General features: G+C 37.1%; 1 protein-coding gene across 2 annotated transcripts in view; it reads right to left on the bottom strand.

The window, feature by feature from the left end:
* Positions 1-17,394, bottom strand: part of tmtc2.L (transmembrane and tetratricopeptide repeat containing 2 L homeolog) — a 151,380-nt gene that overhangs the window by 15,420 nt on the left and 118,566 nt on the right. For both annotated transcript variants that reach the window (XM_018252372.2, XM_018252371.2), the window contains 2 exons: positions 12,545-12,659; positions 6,264-6,327 (listed from right to left, as the gene is read on the bottom strand). In XM_018252372.2, the coding sequence (XP_018107861.1) occupies positions 6,264-6,327; positions 12,545-12,659 (179 nt within the window). The remainder of the gene's footprint in view (positions 1-6,263; positions 6,328-12,544; positions 12,660-17,394) is intronic.

Below are 17,394 nucleotides of genomic sequence, written 5' to 3'. Positions count from 1 at the left end.
TGGGCGAAGTTTTTTGCCTTGCTTCGCCGAAAAAATTACGCCGCGCGACAAAATTTTTCAGACACCCATAGACTTTAATGGGCGTATGCAACATTTCGCTGGCTGCAAATTTTTCGCGAAACAGGTCAAATTTGCCCATCTCTAAAAAGATACTTTTGGGAAAAAACATTTTGCTTTTCCACATAAATGACTTAGCAATGAAGAGTGTGAATTGGCTTGTAACCCTCACCGTTTAAAAGAAATGCTGATAAATAAGAAAGAGCACATTTTATTGTATAACAATAGTTGATTATGTACATCAGTGCTAACTCACATAAACCCACCAACATGACCTATCATGAATATGTATAGTCTAAGGCTTAAATGAAGGCACTGGACTATGTGGGGTTTAATTTATACAACAAGATGGGTGAACAAAGAGAGCTAGGAAAACTTACTTCCAAGCAATCTTGGAATAAAGGTTATGGATGTTCAGATCATTTAAATATTTTGGTCATGTAAATTGTCTAGAGAGGGATGCAATATTTAGTGAGAAATTAGCAATGTCTTGACAGATCTATATCTTGCTGCATAAACATTGACTAACCTTCATAATTTCCAAAGTTTTGCCAAGTATGGACATAAAACTATATGGAAATGTAACTCTAAACTGTTTTAAATCAGCTGATGTTATTATACACATTAACTTGGTTATGCCTGTGGATAAACACAATTTTACAACTGCTTGATTTAATTAGGGCCCCACACACTGAATGATTTTCATAGAATTAAGTTGGGCAAGACTAAACTGCATGTACTTGTTTTAATTCCTCAGTACAGCATGTAAAAAAATTATATAAAAAAAAACAACTTTTTTGTACGCTTGTTTTATTTTGCAATGATTATTATTTTCCTGACTAAGCCACAATCAAAATGTACAAATGTACCTGACCAAAACCAAAAAAACAAGGTCCCAATGTAATAGCTACAGCTCAGAGGTTTGCTACACACACGATCCATTTGATTAATCCTACTGTGTAAACAGTATATATTTAGTACATACAACTGACAAAGCTAATCTTTTGCACTCCTGGTGAAAGCCAGTAGATACTGATGAAGTACTTGGTTCATACTGCGAAAGTGTTAAATTATGTGACATAATCCAGTAATTAGCCCATATGTTAACCATGTGTTAATCAGAACAATTTGTAATAGTCTGACTTGGAAGCAATCTACTAAAAACAGTACTTCATAAATATCCAAATAACAACCTAATTTCCAGCTAAAAATTGATCTGATCACAACTCCAGGATGTGCCCAAACCTCTCTCCACCATTTACCAAACCCTCCAATCACGGCAAGAGAGACAGGAGCTCTGCACTTATGGCAAATGGCTCCAGGACATAGTGGATTTAGACCCTGATAAATGGTCAGAAATTCTCAGATTACTGACTCAACCCATGATAGCCAGCAGGGACAAGCTGATTCAGGTGAAATTCCTCCACCGATCCTATCTAACTCCTGAGCGCCTCTACCACATCACTCCAACCAGAGACGACAGTTGTACTCGAGGCTGCGGCCACCCGGGTACTTGGATACATATGATATGGTCTTACCCCAAACTAGTGACCTACTGGACACAGCTAATTGCCTTTATATCTAAAATAATGGTCCTCGAGATACCCCTGGACCCAGCACTGGCGCTGTTGGGTCTGACAAAGGGTATTGTTGATAATGGGTCCGACAGAACATTGCTACAATTGCTACTGTACTATGCACGCAAACAGATAGTCTTGAAATGGAACAGGCCTGACCCACTAACACTTGCAACCTGGAAAGAACTAGTTAACAAGGCACTGCCATGCTATAAGGCCGCCTACTTTGCTAGAGGCTGCGTGGACAAGTTCATTGCAATTTGGATGATCTGGGTGCTCAACCCTGAAACTAACAGCCCGCATGTTTTTTAAGGTCTAGCATGTATGCATTGCATTATTGTGTATAATTACTCTGTACGTTCGACCCCTCCCTCCGCTCCCCTCCGCCTCACTTTCTTTTCTTCTACCTTTCCTTTCCTTTTCTCTCTTCTCTTGTGATACACTGTTGTTGTGTATCACAAGAGAAGTAGGCTCGAGCATTAATACATCAACCTCTAAGAAGGAGAAAACAAACAAAAAATTGACAGTCAACCAGCTGCTCACTGACTCTTAGAGCAAGGCTGGTTTAATTATGTTAAAATAATAAAAAGCAACAATATTAAATTGAATTGTAGTAGCTGTTATGGGCCACACCCCATATAAAAGTGCAGTTCTTGATACACTAAAATCAAACAAGACTGAAGTTTAGGGAATAAGTTCCAATATGTAGATCTCCCTACTTTGAATGCCCCAAATGTTCAAGAGTTATGGAGGATAAAACATACACTTTATTGGGTTTAGAGACTACATATCGTATATTTTTAGTGAACAACTGGGAAGTAGTCTGCAGTTACAACTAACTTTGGAACCCAGTCTATGTACAAATATCCCAAGTATCCAGAGAAACAGCAACCTGCATCACAACTAAAATTGTTGATGTCTCAAAATATATGTAAATGTTGTTTTACTAAACTGTGTAAAAAAACCATATCTTTAAATAAAAAAAAGCTTCCCAGAAGAAAATAAGTAACTACACAGTACAAAGCATTTCCTACATACTGGACTAGTTACTTAGTGGCAAAAAGCCATGGTCCATCCCTAACTTTACCATTTTGTATCAAAATATCTGGTCCACAACAGCTTTTATGGCCCATGTGCTCAGTATTTAAACAGGGGCATTTAGATAGTGCCTGCCACTGAAGACATTATATAAAACCATTGCATAGTTTCAAAAATAAAAAAAAAGTAAATTGTAAATATATTTAAATAGCATGGTTTCAATGCATCTTCATATTCTCTTCATAACATAAAAACAACTTACATTTTGTAGCATTGATGCAGCTGCTCAAGGCAGCAGAACACTGATGACTATTAAGCATTACAGAATACAGACAACACTAATGTCAGATTAGACCACTAGGCCCATTAGATGAACACATGTGAGAGCTATCAATCTCAAGAATGTAGGCTTGGGTTACCTGGAATTTGTTTAATATACTTCAGGCTAGATTCTGTGCATCTTAATTATTTCAAAAGAAACACTAAAAGGAAATGATTATAGAATATTATTGAAAAGCTTTAACATTGTGAGAGGTAAGGACAAGGATGCATGTTTAGAGAATTTAAACAGTTTTTATTTACCAATATGATTATAGTGAGGCATTTGTGTTTTTAAGGTGGCCATAGACGCACAGATAATATCGTACGAAACAAATTTTCGTCCGGTATTCGTTGCGTGTATGGTGGAAAAAGAGCAGACCAATATCGGCAGAAGACTTGGATATCGGTCGGCTCATCGATCGGGCTGGACGGAAAATTTTGATCGGGTGACTTTTAAGGGACCCAAACATCGCCCATTGTTAGTGCTGAATTGTCAGATACAGGTAGAAATCTATTGTTTCTTCCCGTATATATCTACCTGTACATCTGACGATTCAGCTTTACACGTGTATTGAAACGAACAATCTTTCTTGGAAAGATCTTTTCCAAGAAAGATCGTAATTGTTACGTCTATGGCCACCTTAAGATATTTATCATTCTTTGACCCATGGGTTTGGGTAAACCATTGTAAAAAAAAAAAATGAAATATCTTTATCTCATTAGAGATTTCTTAATTCTATTACTTTTTCCTTATCACATAAATGATCTAAAAGCATTTCAGCAAAAGGTGATGAAGTTCCCAGGAGAGAATGAAATGTGTTAGGTGCCTTGTTTTTAAGGAAATTGTATTTGGACTAAAATGATCACTTCTTCTTTAATCTATAGTAATATGTATGAAACATGTTGGCACTGTAGAAATGTTAACAAAACTGTCAGGTGACCATGTTCACCTCAACTTCAGGTTTCTAAGAAATAAATATATTCTAATATACCAAGACCAAGATCCCCAAGGTGTAGGGGTTTGAGCTCATGGCTTACAATTTTCAATGCCAAGGGCCAGGGTTCAATTCGAACTAAAGCTGATTTTTGCATGTATGTTGATAAAAACTATTTGCGTTTTATGTACTTTTTTTAGGGCATTATTTATTTAATGCCTTAATTAGCTTGTTTTTTCCAATATTTTTTTTAGCAAAACAATAGCCAAGATGAAAATTTAGCATGAATATGGTAAAAAATTCAACCCCAACAAAAGGGCAGGTTTTAACACAAGTCAATACCACACAAAAAAAATTGCTCATCACTAGTAACAGCAGTAGCTAAACAGCAGTAAGCTAAATTTTGAGTTTTGAGAAAAATAGTTTTGTACCATACATATCATAAGCCACCCTTTGTAAACAGTGTTGTCGTCTTGAAATGTCACTCCATCTATGTTTTATGTATTGACTCATCTGGTTTCAACCCTGTTGCATACAGCATTACCTACACAAGGTTAGTGTGTACTAGGAATGGTGGGAAAGACTAATACATATAGCCATAAACCTACAAATAGTTGTCCAGACTGACTGATAATTTTGTGACACAACATATATGTTAACCTGTAATTCTTCACTAAAACAGCCAAACCTTTTAATAGCCAATTGAAAAAATTAAACTAAACTCATAAATTTTAAAAACAAGTAGATATGCCCATTAAAAGTGTAGAAGGAAACTCTATACTTCCAGAAAAATTCTGTAACATGAATGTTGAAATTGGAAAAACAAATGTCATGTAAAAACTCAGAGGGAAACTTCAACCCGTAAGTCTATGATGTCATATGACACATCTTAATGAATGCTTCCTCTGTTGAGGCAGCCAGCAGTGTAAATTCTGCATTGCTATGTGCTCTAAATCCCTCCAGATTTTAGGAGTTCGGATCATGTTAGGCGATTTATTCTTCAACTGTAAAATGCAGTAACATGTTACTTCAGCTTTTTCCCACAGAGGTCAATATGAGCATCCCTCAGGGGCCTTAAATATAGCAACCATGCACAAAAGAACAGATAAGAACAATGTGGAATGCTGAGTATATTACTTTCACAGCAAAGTATCTTATAAAATGGCTGTTTCGGTAATCCAAATGCTATGAAATATTCTTTATCTTTAAAGGAATTGTTTAGTATAAAAATAAAAACTGGATAAACAGATAGGCTGTGCAACATAAAAAATGTTCAAAATAGTTAGTTAGCCAAAAATGTATAATTTTTAAAGGCTGGATTGGCTGGATGCCTAATGTAATAGCCAGCTTACTACTTACTGCTTTGCAGCTCTTTTGGTTTCCACTGATTGGTTACTGCCTGGTAACCAATCAGTGGAAACTTAAGGGAGAGACACATGGGTCATAACCGTTTGCTTTTGAATCTGAGCTGCATGCTAAGAATCAATTGCAAACTCACTGAACAGTTATGTTCTATGTGGCCCCCCTTAAAGTCACTGACTAACTCAGAGTTAGAGAGCTGCAAAGCAGGAAGTTGGGCTCTGTTCTGTTATATTAGACATTCGCTCACTCCAGCCTTTATAGATTACATTTATAGCTAACTAACTACATTAGAAACATTTTTAATTTTGCACAGCCTATCTATTTACCTAGTTCTTATTTTTACACTGAACTGTTCCTTTAAAGGGGACCTGTCACCCTAAGAAATAATTCCAAATTCTTTTCTATCATGTTAGTTGAGCAAAATAAATTTACTTACAATATATTTATTGTTTACATTTTGTTTCCTTCAGTGTTGGGATTATACAATCACAGCAAGCAGGCAGGTGCTATTTTGTGGACACTGTTATTAAGACAAATTGTGTATCACCCCAAAATCTTGTGTATGCATCAGAATGGGGGACCTAATGCCCATGCTCAGTGCCCTACACAATTATGGAGTATGAGGAGGGAAAGGGGAATTTGAGGAGTGCAGTGACATGTAAGAATAGTTGAATGGCATAGAGGCAGGCAGATAATATTTGATTGACAACTCAGATATTTAAACACCTTTATAACAGGTATGGATGCTTTCATGAAAAAAAAAATATCATTTGTGTACCATGTTTCATTTGCAAAGGACTTTCATTATGCAGTTTTTTATGCATAGATGACAGGTACGTTTTAACAGAAAACCGCACAAAAGACAACTCGCGTTATTTCCAAAACAAAAGTCTTTTCTAAGTCAGTTATGTTAACTTTTTACTCATTATTTAGTAGGATTCCCAAAAAAAATCACAGAAAGCAACACACTTACATTCGGTCTCAGCCCCGCTGCCAGTTTATAGTATTTCTCTGCTTCTTCATTGAGACTTGCTTGCCTACGGTTAAAAGAGAAAATAGCAGGAATTAGCTTGTTTCCCATTTACAGCAAAAGTGCCAGTTCCTTTAAATTGTGATATTCATGTATGCAATACGAAAGGACATTTTCTCAGTGATTTTGATAATCACAACTGTGCTGCTTGCTGAATAATATGGCTCATGGCTGTTGCAGCCTATGTACTCTAAACAGTCTCCTTGTTTCCATAGTGCTTAGCAGTTTCTAGGGCTATTTATAAAAATTAAACAGATGCTTCTGTCATTGTTCAGAATGCCAATTTGTTATTAAAATATAGACCTATTTCAAGAAGTTATGAAAGCAGCCAATAGATTAAATGATGAAAGCTTTTTGTGGTTCACCTGTATAAAGCAGATCTTAGTTGGGGATGGGGGTTGATCTAACAAGCAGAACTTGAGAATATATTTGGGACAATGCACATAAAAGCAGCTACAGTATATATGGCATTTGTGCCTAGCCAGTATATCAATCTGAACAACTGTTGGGTCGAAGGGGAGGACCTGCCAATTAACATATACTTTGTTAGTGTAATCTCTGACACACAGAATAAGCAGAGGCTGACTAGCAGTATGAATGGCTGGAGATACTTATATGCATATTTTATTGTTAAGTACCTGTACATAAATAAATTTTGTGGTTAAAATCACCATCTAACCTACCCTAAGGGCTCTTACAGATGAGCGTTTTTAGCTGCACTCCCCTGGGCTCCGGTTTCATGCATTCAGCCGCAGGGGAATGCCGGAGTAGACGCACTGAATTCTCTACACAGGCGCATGTAAGCACAGAACGCAGGAAAAATGCAACATACTGTGTCACAACCTGCGTTTGGCGCTTACAATCGACTGTGTGAGTACAGCCCCATTGAAAAGAATTCAGTGCGTCTACTCTGGCGCTCCACTGCGGCTGAATGCATGAAACTGGAATGCAGGGGAGCGCAGCTAAAACGCTTGTCTGTAACAGCCCTTAATGAGGTAATAGGAATATGTAAATTAAGAGGCAGATTTTTAAGGCTTGTATTGTTTTCATTCACCTGAATCATAATTTTTAGCACTAAAAATTGAGCAAAGAAGTGTCACAAGACACTTCCTGCATCAGTAACTTCTAGTAGCCAGCGAGCATGAAAATACTTCCCCCTCCCCTTCTTAAAAGGCAACCGTTGTTAAACCTGCTTCTTCAAGGGCAAAGTCTAACTCCTTATAGAATTCATGTCACTATAAAAAATGGTAAATTAGTTTCCAACAAAATAAGAATTGGTTGTGTCTAGCTTGTAGTCTGCTTCCAGAAATATGAGCTTTTTCAGAAAGCACAAAAGGTTTAATGGCTATTGCATACTTATTAGTGCGTTGCCTGAAAGCTGAAATTTTTTTTCCATTGCAAGACACTATTTTTGGTAATATTATTTTATTACTACAATTTCATATGATCTTCCCAGAAGAAACAAGCAGGATATCCCACGTGATATTTGTGAACAATCTTCCAGATACCTATTGACATAACAATCCACATAGGATTCCATGATGATTTCTTATGTTCATGAACGGCATCATGGTAAATATTTCATTAATGCCAAATGGGTGTAGTTTAATAATAATATTTAATTACCAGTACAAAAGTATAAACAAGTGTCAGTTATTTTCATCCAGGGTTGGAAGCCAGCTCTATTAATCTATTACACTAATTCACAGGCCAGCTGTAGCCACACCCACTGAAAAGCTGGTTGCAATTGGTTACAGAGCAACTAAAGAATTAATATAGTTGGTCGCACTGTAAGGAAATGCAGATAAATAAACCCATCATTTATAAGGTCAGCATTACACCTAGCACTACACTATGAGAATCCTGGCAACATTAGTATGTACAGGTATGGGATCAGTTATCCAGAAACCTGTTATCCAGAAAGCTCTGAAAAATGGTAAGGCTGTCTCTCAGACTCAATTTTATCCAAATAATCCAAATGTTTAAAAATGATTTCCTTTCTCGACTTCAATAATAAAACAGTACCTTGTCCTTGAGCCCAACTACCGTAAGATATAAGTAATCCTTTTGTCAAGCAAAACCAGCCTATTGGGTTTATTTAATGTTTAAATGATCTTCTAGTAGACGCAAGGTATGAAGATCCAAATTACAGAAAGATCAGTTATCCGGAAAACCCCAGGTCCCAAGCATTCTGGATAACAGGGCCCATACCTGTACATTGTAGACAGATGGAAGCTACAAATATGGTATTATTAAGAAGCTACAGTAATTTCAAAATAATATAATTAAAAACAAACCAATTTTCTATGTGCAAAGTGAAGCTACCACTTATTGCAAGCGATATAAAAATGCTGCGTCTGTCCTCGGTTTTAAGTATTCATAAATAAATCTAAGTATGTGATATTATGGCCACATGCTTCACCTTGCTGTACAACGTGTCACTTGTCCAACTGAAATAAGTGAATAGTAACAGTCTTTCAGTTGAAAATCAGTAAACAAGTAATTCAATAAATATGAGAAATGGAATATGGGAATTAGCCATCTCCAATTGATATTATATTTATATATTGCTAATATAGATGAAGTAACCACATATTCGTAAACTGCTCCAAAATCTTTTAAGGGGTAGTTCACCTTTAAATAATTTTTTTTATGATACACTCAGGGATATCTAAGAAATTTTTCATTTTTTCCCAGTTATTCAGCTCTCCAGTTTGGAATTTCAGCAGCCATCTAATTGCTAGGGTCACATTTACCCTAGCAACCATGCAGTGGTCTGAAAGAGAGTCTGGAAAGTAAATAAGGTAGGGTCTAGAAATAAAGATAAGCAATAAAATGTAAAAATAAAAGCACAACTGTAGCCTTAGCTCAGAGATTCAGCAAGTAGCTCCCAAATATAGAATCTTCTTTATTCTTAAAGGCTAGAGCACAAACAGGAGGTGTAATTGTTGTAATATTCAGTAGACTCCTTTCAAATGACTGCACATTAAATTTCATTTTTCATTTGTTACACTAAATACAAGGCATACCCTTAAAGTAGTATATGCCATATAGGCTCTACAGATACCAACTAGCAAAACAAAACTCAACAATAGTGATGGACGAATTTGTCTTGTTTTGCCGAAAAATTAGCGAATTTCCCGTGGAATTCACGGAAGGTCCAAAAATTTTGGGCGTCAATTTGCGGGCGTCAAAACCGGCGCCCGCAACAATTCCGACACTGGCGACAATTTGAAGCACGGTAAATTATAATCTGTAGTGATGGGCAAATATATTTGCGATCCGAATTTCCGCGTTTTGCCGCTGTTTAATAAACTCGTGAAAATTTGGCGCGTCGAAAAATTTGGACGTGAATCAGAATAGTTGAGTGCATAAAAACTGTTGTGCATCAAAATTTTTCGCACACCCATTGACTTTAATGCGGGTGTCAAAATTCGACCATCACTATTTACCTCCAATTTCCCTTCCTAGGTTTGCGGGAAAATCCAAATTTGGGGCTGCTTTGTAATACATGGACCCTGTTGCATTATAATTGCATTGGTCTTATCTATGATCTATATGATTGCCAAACAGTATAATACATAATATGGGTTTTTTTCATTTTCATGTAATATGATGATATATTTAAACCTAAAAAGGTACTGAAAATATACTGGAACACAGTGGTCAGACGTTTGCTTTGTTTGTGTAACAAAAAGCCACAGCTATTTAGCAGTTTATGTATTAAAACCTAAAAAGTAATATCAACTGACAAAATCTTTCCTGACTGACCAGAAAATGAGAAGAGTCATCACCGAGGAAGGTCACATTGTTTTAACTGCTGGCCACATATTATGATTCACACCAACATTAAGTAGCATATATCAAAGAGAAAATTATTTCCTGTTATTTTAGACCATGGAGGCACCGCAGCTGAACCAAATTAATAATTATTAAATCAGTGCATGTATAGATAATAATGGGTATGTTTGTAGAATACTATGGAAAAGCCCAAAAACCTGGCTCTATATTAAAAAAAATGTACTGTTAGTGTCAGGGGACTAGAGTAAACTTGGAAAGGAACGCTGCAGATAGATGGTTCAAGCTAGAGAGCAAACACAAAGGCAATGCTGGGTTTATTGACTGATTTCAAACATTTGTTTTCTCAACATCTACTGCTTTTTTCACTTTCTTTTTTAAACAGAAAAAGCAATGTGAGAACAGGCCATGAAAAATAGATGAGAAAAAAAAAGCAGTTTGTGGAATGAGCAAAAGTGGGGCTCCAATAACACAAATGCACACTGTTGGGTGCAGAGAGACAAATACAGGGGAAGAAGGAATTGGAATTTGCTTGTTTTTATCCAGCCTAATTTGCAATTCAGCAATCAATATATAACTGCCAAGATACACAGGTACAGATGCATAAAGATGCTTTTGTATTTATTATTTGTGGATCTGGCCAATAAATCCAAGCACAATATGTCAGCTCCTTTCCTACAGAGATAAAAAGAACAGTCCATTTCATCTGGTGCAGACTCTTAACCAGACAAAACATACAAACAATATATGGGCTCACCAGACAATGCAATAGCCTAACGAGGGCTCCTATTTCATTCTGTTTAGGCTTTATAGTTGTAAAGATGAAACATCAGCTAACATGCCCAGTTTATGAACTCATTCCTGATTTATGCACTTACTGCTTGATTTGGTCCTTTAACTTCCCCAGCACATAACAAAGACAGATTATAGTCCTTTCCTCCCATCCAAGAATCACTTACTCGTTATATTACGGTTTCCTCTAAATAAATATATATATATATATATATATATATATATATATATATATATACACACTAGACATTAAGCCCGTTAAATTAACGCTAGAACATATGTAGAAAATTCGCCAGAGACGGTCCGTGGGGCACATGCGCAGTAGCGCAATCCCACGGACACAGGGACTGGACGCAGAGACACTTCAACTTTATTATATAGGATATGTATATATATATATATATATATATATATATATATATATATATATATATATATATATATATATATATATATATACACTACACAAAAGCCATGAATATCTTTTAAAGTATATCTTTATAAACAGTGACTAGTGATGTCATCAGTTATAAACCGTGAGTAGTGATGTAATTTCTGTCACATGACTCACTAAAACTTGTGTATTATAAAAAAGTACCCCTTATTGGAAAATATAAGGACATTATAAGTAACCTCGGAGTTCCATGACCTGTATAAAAGTACGAGGCCGAAGTAACTCCTCGGTGACTATAATATCCTTATATTTTACAATAAGGGGTACTTTATTCACTATATATTTACCAATGTAAAAGTGCTGAGAAAACATTAATTTCAATTAGCAAAGTTGGGATTGTATAAAAAGGCATCACATAACGGAAATCTGTATTGATGCAAAGGTATTGTGGGAATGGAGAAATAATAAAAAGCTTTAGGATACTTACTTAACCCCTTAACTTCTAAGAGCATCTATATTTGATGTCAGCATGACAAATCACACTCATAATCCAGGGGGTTAATAAAAAAGATCCTTGCAAAGAGCTGGACACAGCAAGTGATCAGAATGTTTGGCTGCAGGTTTAAGTTTAGGGCTATGACACATGGGTGTTTCCCAAGGGTGTCATTGTTATGCATTCCATTCCATTCATGGGAAGACATGAGTTAATACAGCCCCCTCTTCCTTATGTTTCCCACCTCACCTTCATTTGTCTGTTCAGCAGAGTGCGTAGGTAAAGGCAACATAGGGAAGTATGGGTTTCATTAACTCATGCATTCCCGTGCCATGGCACACCGCACAGGAAGGCATGAATAAACGCCCATGCGTAACAGTCCTTTGGAGAGGAACAAGTAGTAGAAATTAAAGGATAAATTATAGCCAAATAAATATGTGGGGAAGGCCATTACCTGGCTCAGGGAACAAAAGTGCATATTTCTGTATTTGCCTTCTTTTGAAAAGGCCTCACTCTGGTATATTTCTGATGGTGTAATAATGCTCAAAACTATAAATTCCATTGACTTAAATGGAAAAAGGCATTCAAGTTTATGGCAGGTGACATGAAGGTTAAATGATTTTTCCTACAGAAAATGTTTAGGATACTCTTAGCTCTAAAATAACATTGGTTGACAGTCCCCCCCCTCCTTTTATATTCAAAAGCTTCTGTTGGTAAATTACTGTAGGTGTTTAATAAGTCACTTACCTGAGCATATGAGCTGCATTGAATACTACATCAAATTCCGAGATGTCAAGTTCCGCTGCTTTCTTTGCCATTTCTGCAGCTTCTAAAAGGCGTCCTTCTTCTAGAAGAAATTGCCCTGCAATACATACAGTATACACACAATTGAGTTGATTAGAGAAAATTAAGTCACTTTCTCTCGCTGATAGAAAGTCAACATTGCCATTTTTTTTCATCACATAAAGCTCTTCAGCAGAGTAATATATATAATCAGGAATCTAATCTTTATACTTTTATTGTGTAGCTAAATAATGATTCAAATTAGAACTCTGAAATATTCTACATAAAAACCTAACAAGTCTAAAATGTAATTTTATATCATTTGTACATATTTTAAAATGCCTACTTCCAAGACATTAATAAGGAGAAAAAAAATCTAACTAAACATAGTACAATGTTTGCCTTGCAGTCTACTCGACTGAATATTAGGTGTTGATTGCATTAAGTAAGGTGGCTTTGGTTCTATTTAAAAAACAATGGTGAATAAATACTTCTTATCTGCTTTTCACTCTTTTCCATAGTAATATATAGGAAAAACACTGCCTAATGCAGAGGTTAGCATTTCTTAGTGAAGGTTCTCCGTAACCCCGACAGATGTCTTAATCAGCAGTTTCCCATATAGCTGCATTGGAATGAGTGACAGACAGATAGTGGTGACAGGCTCCATGTGCAATAGTACCACCAAAGATTTTGTGGGACTGGTCCGATTGCCATCTTGGAGTTAGGTAGTCATTTTCCCCCTCTGAGGCAAATTGGTGAGGCTTCAGAAGGTTTTTTTGCCTTCCTCTGGATCAACTAGCAGTTAGGTAGGTTATATATAGACATACAAGGTTGAACTTGATGGACATGTGTCTTTTTTCAACCTAACTATAAATGTTATTGTTTCAAGATCACTAAGCGGGTCCAGTTGCATTAGCCATATCACTACAGGTATGGGACCTATTATCCAGAATGCTCGGGACCTGGGGCTTTCCGGATAACGGGTGTTTCCGTAATTTGGATCTTCACTCCTTAAGTCTACTAGAAAATCATGTAAACATTAAATAAACCCAATAGGCTGGGTTTGCTTACAACAGGGGTCCCCAACCTTTATTACCCGTGAGCCACATTCAAAAGTAAAAAGAATTGGGGAGCAACAAAAGCATGGAAAAAGTCCTGTGGGATGCCAAATAAGGTCTGTGATTGGCTATTTGATAGCCCTATGTGGACTGGCAGCCGACATGAGGTTCTACTGGGCACTATACTTAGTTTTTATACAATTAAAACTTGCCTCTAAGCCTGGAATTCAAAAAGAAGCACCTGCTTTGAGGCCACTGAGAGCAACATCCAAGGGGTTGGAGAGCAACATGTTGCTCACGAGCTACTGGTTGGGGATCACTGGCTTACAATAAGGATTAATTATATCTTAGTTTGGATCAAGTACAAGTTACTGTTTTATTATAACAGAGAAAAAGGAAATCATTTTTAAAAATATGGATTATTTGATTATAATGGAGTCTATGGGAGACGGCCTTTCCGTAATTAGGGATGTAGCGAACGTCGGAAAAAAAGTTCGCGAACATATTCGCGAACTTGCGCAAAAACGCGAGCGGTTCGCAAACGGTTCGCGAACCCCATAGACTTCAATGGGAAGGCGAACTTTAACATCTAAAAAAAAAATTTCTGGCCAGAAAAATGATTTTAAAGTTGTTTAAAGGGTGCAACGACCTGGACAGTGGCATGCCAGAGGGGGATCAAGGGCAAAAATGTATCTGAAAAATCTGCCTGTGTGTGCTTGGAAGAGATAGTGTAGGGGGAGAGCTGTTAGTGATTTCAGGGACAGATGATAGTAAGTTTGCTGGCTAGTAATCTGCTTGATACTGCTCTGTATTGGAGGGACAGAAGTCTGCAGGGATTTGAGGGACATTTTAGCTTAGGTAGCTTTGCTGGCTAGTAATCTACTGTTCTCTTTAAACAACTGCCATACGTTGACCTTGTAGGCATTGTTTGCCCAGTTTTTTTGGACGCAGCCACTGAAGCACAGTTGCCAGAAAAAATATGCCATATAAATGCTGAAAATAGTCATTTTTCGCCATACGTTGACCTTGTAGACATTGTTTGCCCAGTTTTTTTGGTTGCAGCCACTGAAGCACAGTTGCCAGAAAAAATATGCCATATAAATGCTGAAAATAGTCATTTTTTGCCATACGTTGACCTTGTAGGCATTGTTTGCCCAGTTTTTTTGGTCGCAGCCACTGAAGCACAGTTGCCAGAAAAAATATGCCATATAAATGCTGAAAATAGTCATTTTTTGCCATATACGTTGAGTCAACGTATGGCAAAAAATGACTATTTTCAGCATTTATATGGCATATTTTTTCTGGCCTCTGTGCTTCAGTGGCTGCGGCCAAAAAAACTGGGCAAACAATGCCTACAAGGTCAACGTATACACTACTACAGCGGTGGATACGGATTACGTAAAATATATTATGGCTGCTTGAAAAAAGTCACTCCGGTGTTTTTTCTGGAGACGGTAATATTATGGATATTTAGACAGAATGTGAACAAGGTCACACAGCTAGATGGCGGGTTGAAGAAAACACTGTGCAAATAATGCCTACAGGGCAAATAATGCCTAAAAGGTCAACTTATACACTACTACAGTGGTAGTAAAATAAAAAAAAGTAAAATAAAAAAAAATGAATATTAAAAAAAAAAAATTAAAGTTGGTGCTGCTGAACTACTAGGAGCAGCAGATTAGCACACCAGTCCCACTCCCCAACACTGCTAGACTAATAGCACTGGGCTCTTATAGTAGTAGTAGTAGTAGTAGTAGTAAAACAACAAAAAAATAAATAAAAGCAGTCCTTACAAGGACTACTGTTATTGCAGCAGTCAGCAGATGAGATCAGAAGCAGGACAGCTGCCCACTGCAGCTACATACAGAGCACTGCAGTAGAAGGTAGATTACTAGCCAGCAAAGCTACCTAAGCTAAAATGTCCCTCAAACCCCTGCAGACTTCTGTCCCTCCAATAACAGAGCAGTATCAAAACGATTACTAGCCAGCAAACTTTCAACTGTCCCTGAAATCACTAACAGGCAGCAGCTCTCTCCCTACACTATCTCTTCAGCACACACAGGCAGAGTGAAAAAACGCTGCAGGGCTTCGGTTTTTATAGGGAAGGGGAGTGGTCCAGGGGAGAGCTTCCTGATTGGCTGCCATGTACCAGCTGGTCTGGGGTGAGAGGGCAAAAAAAAGCGCCAACAATGGCGAACCCAAAATGGCGAACGTCGCGCGACGTTCGCGAACTTCCGGCGAGCGCGAACACCCGATGTTCGCGCGAACAAGTTCGCCGGCGAACAGTTCGCGACATCTCTATCCGTAATTCGGAACTTTCTGGATAACGGGTTTCCGGATAACGGATCCCATACCTGTACTAGATATTTTATACCATTACCTGGAAGTATTACACCATTTAAACAGTCACAGACACTGTCTCAGCAAATTGTATTACAAAGATCAGGCAGGATTCCCACACATATTACAGTGTATAAAATACAGTAATAATATGAAAAGTGGTTTGGACACCATGAATTTGTTTGATATAACGTAAAACAATGTGCCTAAAGTTCTGCAGTTTGGGGCTAACTAAGGTTCACAAATATATTAGTCACTATTTAATAGGACTTAAATACGATTGTAGTGATTGTGTTACATTAGCTTTGATGTGTGTGATCATAAATCTGTACATCTTCTAAGAGCCAGAGACAGAAAATTCTTGCATGGAGAAGTTTTCAAACCACTGGGCTGCAAAGAAAGAATGCCTTCAGACACCATTTCTTAATGGCAAGTACGATCAAAATTTCCATCTGATTCAACCAAATTAATCAGAGAAACTGGAGGCAGTGAAAAGCCACCCATACTTTTACAGATAGACTGGGCGTCTAAATACTTGTTAAGTCTGACAGCATGTTATTCTAACAGTCTAAAGAGCTATAATTTTAGTAGACTGATATTAGCAGAAGTTACAGTTTGCAATTGAAATTGCAAGGTACAGACTATTATTATAATGATGCACAGCTGTACACATACTCTGTATATCTTTAAAGGGAAATGTAAAAGAAGACAGTTGTTGACAGATCAAATTCCTGCACTTTTTGTCTTTTTTTTTATCCTGTTGTGGTTAAATGTTAAAAACTTTTGAAAATGCACATTTAGTGGCTATCTATAAATGAACATCTAGTCCTGACTTTTCATAATATGGTTATCAAAGTAAACACACACACACAAGATTCCAAATGTGCAAAATTAAGTATAATCATTGTACTAGTGCATATCCACCCCACTGATTCCCCTATCCATATAAGAATGCCCATATGAACACCAATAAACAAACACATATAAAGCATATATTCAAAGCAAGATAGATTTATAAATGCAGCAATCATATAACTTGTTATATGGGCATCGGTTTAAAATAGCACCAAAGTTCTCATTTCACAGAATATGCCTATGCTGGTGCTATAACGTAAAGGAGAATGAAAGCTCCAATTGATGGGGGAGGGGTGCCAAGTGTTAGGGCACCCCCCAAGGATTGTAATGACTGGTTTACCAGATACCACTGGCTGGTGCTCCTGGTAGCAGAAAACTGCAACAGGCCATGTAGTAAGCGATCTACCTCCCTTCCTTCATTCAGTCTTTCATGTGGGCGAGCATGCACAGTACAGTTAGAAACTGGACATTAACAAAAAAGCCAGCTGTTTTGCTCTCACTTTCACCTATTGATAACTAGACTCCCAAATATATCACAGAAATTTATAAAGAGAATTATAA

The sequence above is a fragment of the Xenopus laevis genome, chromosome 3L (genome assembly GCF_017654675.1).
Source record: "Xenopus laevis strain J_2021 chromosome 3L, Xenopus_laevis_v10.1, whole genome shotgun sequence".
Taxonomy (NCBI): Eukaryota; Metazoa; Chordata; class Amphibia; order Anura; family Pipidae; genus Xenopus; species Xenopus laevis.
Note: the sequence above shows the minus strand (reverse complement) of the source record. Positions and strands in the feature narration are given on the sequence as shown.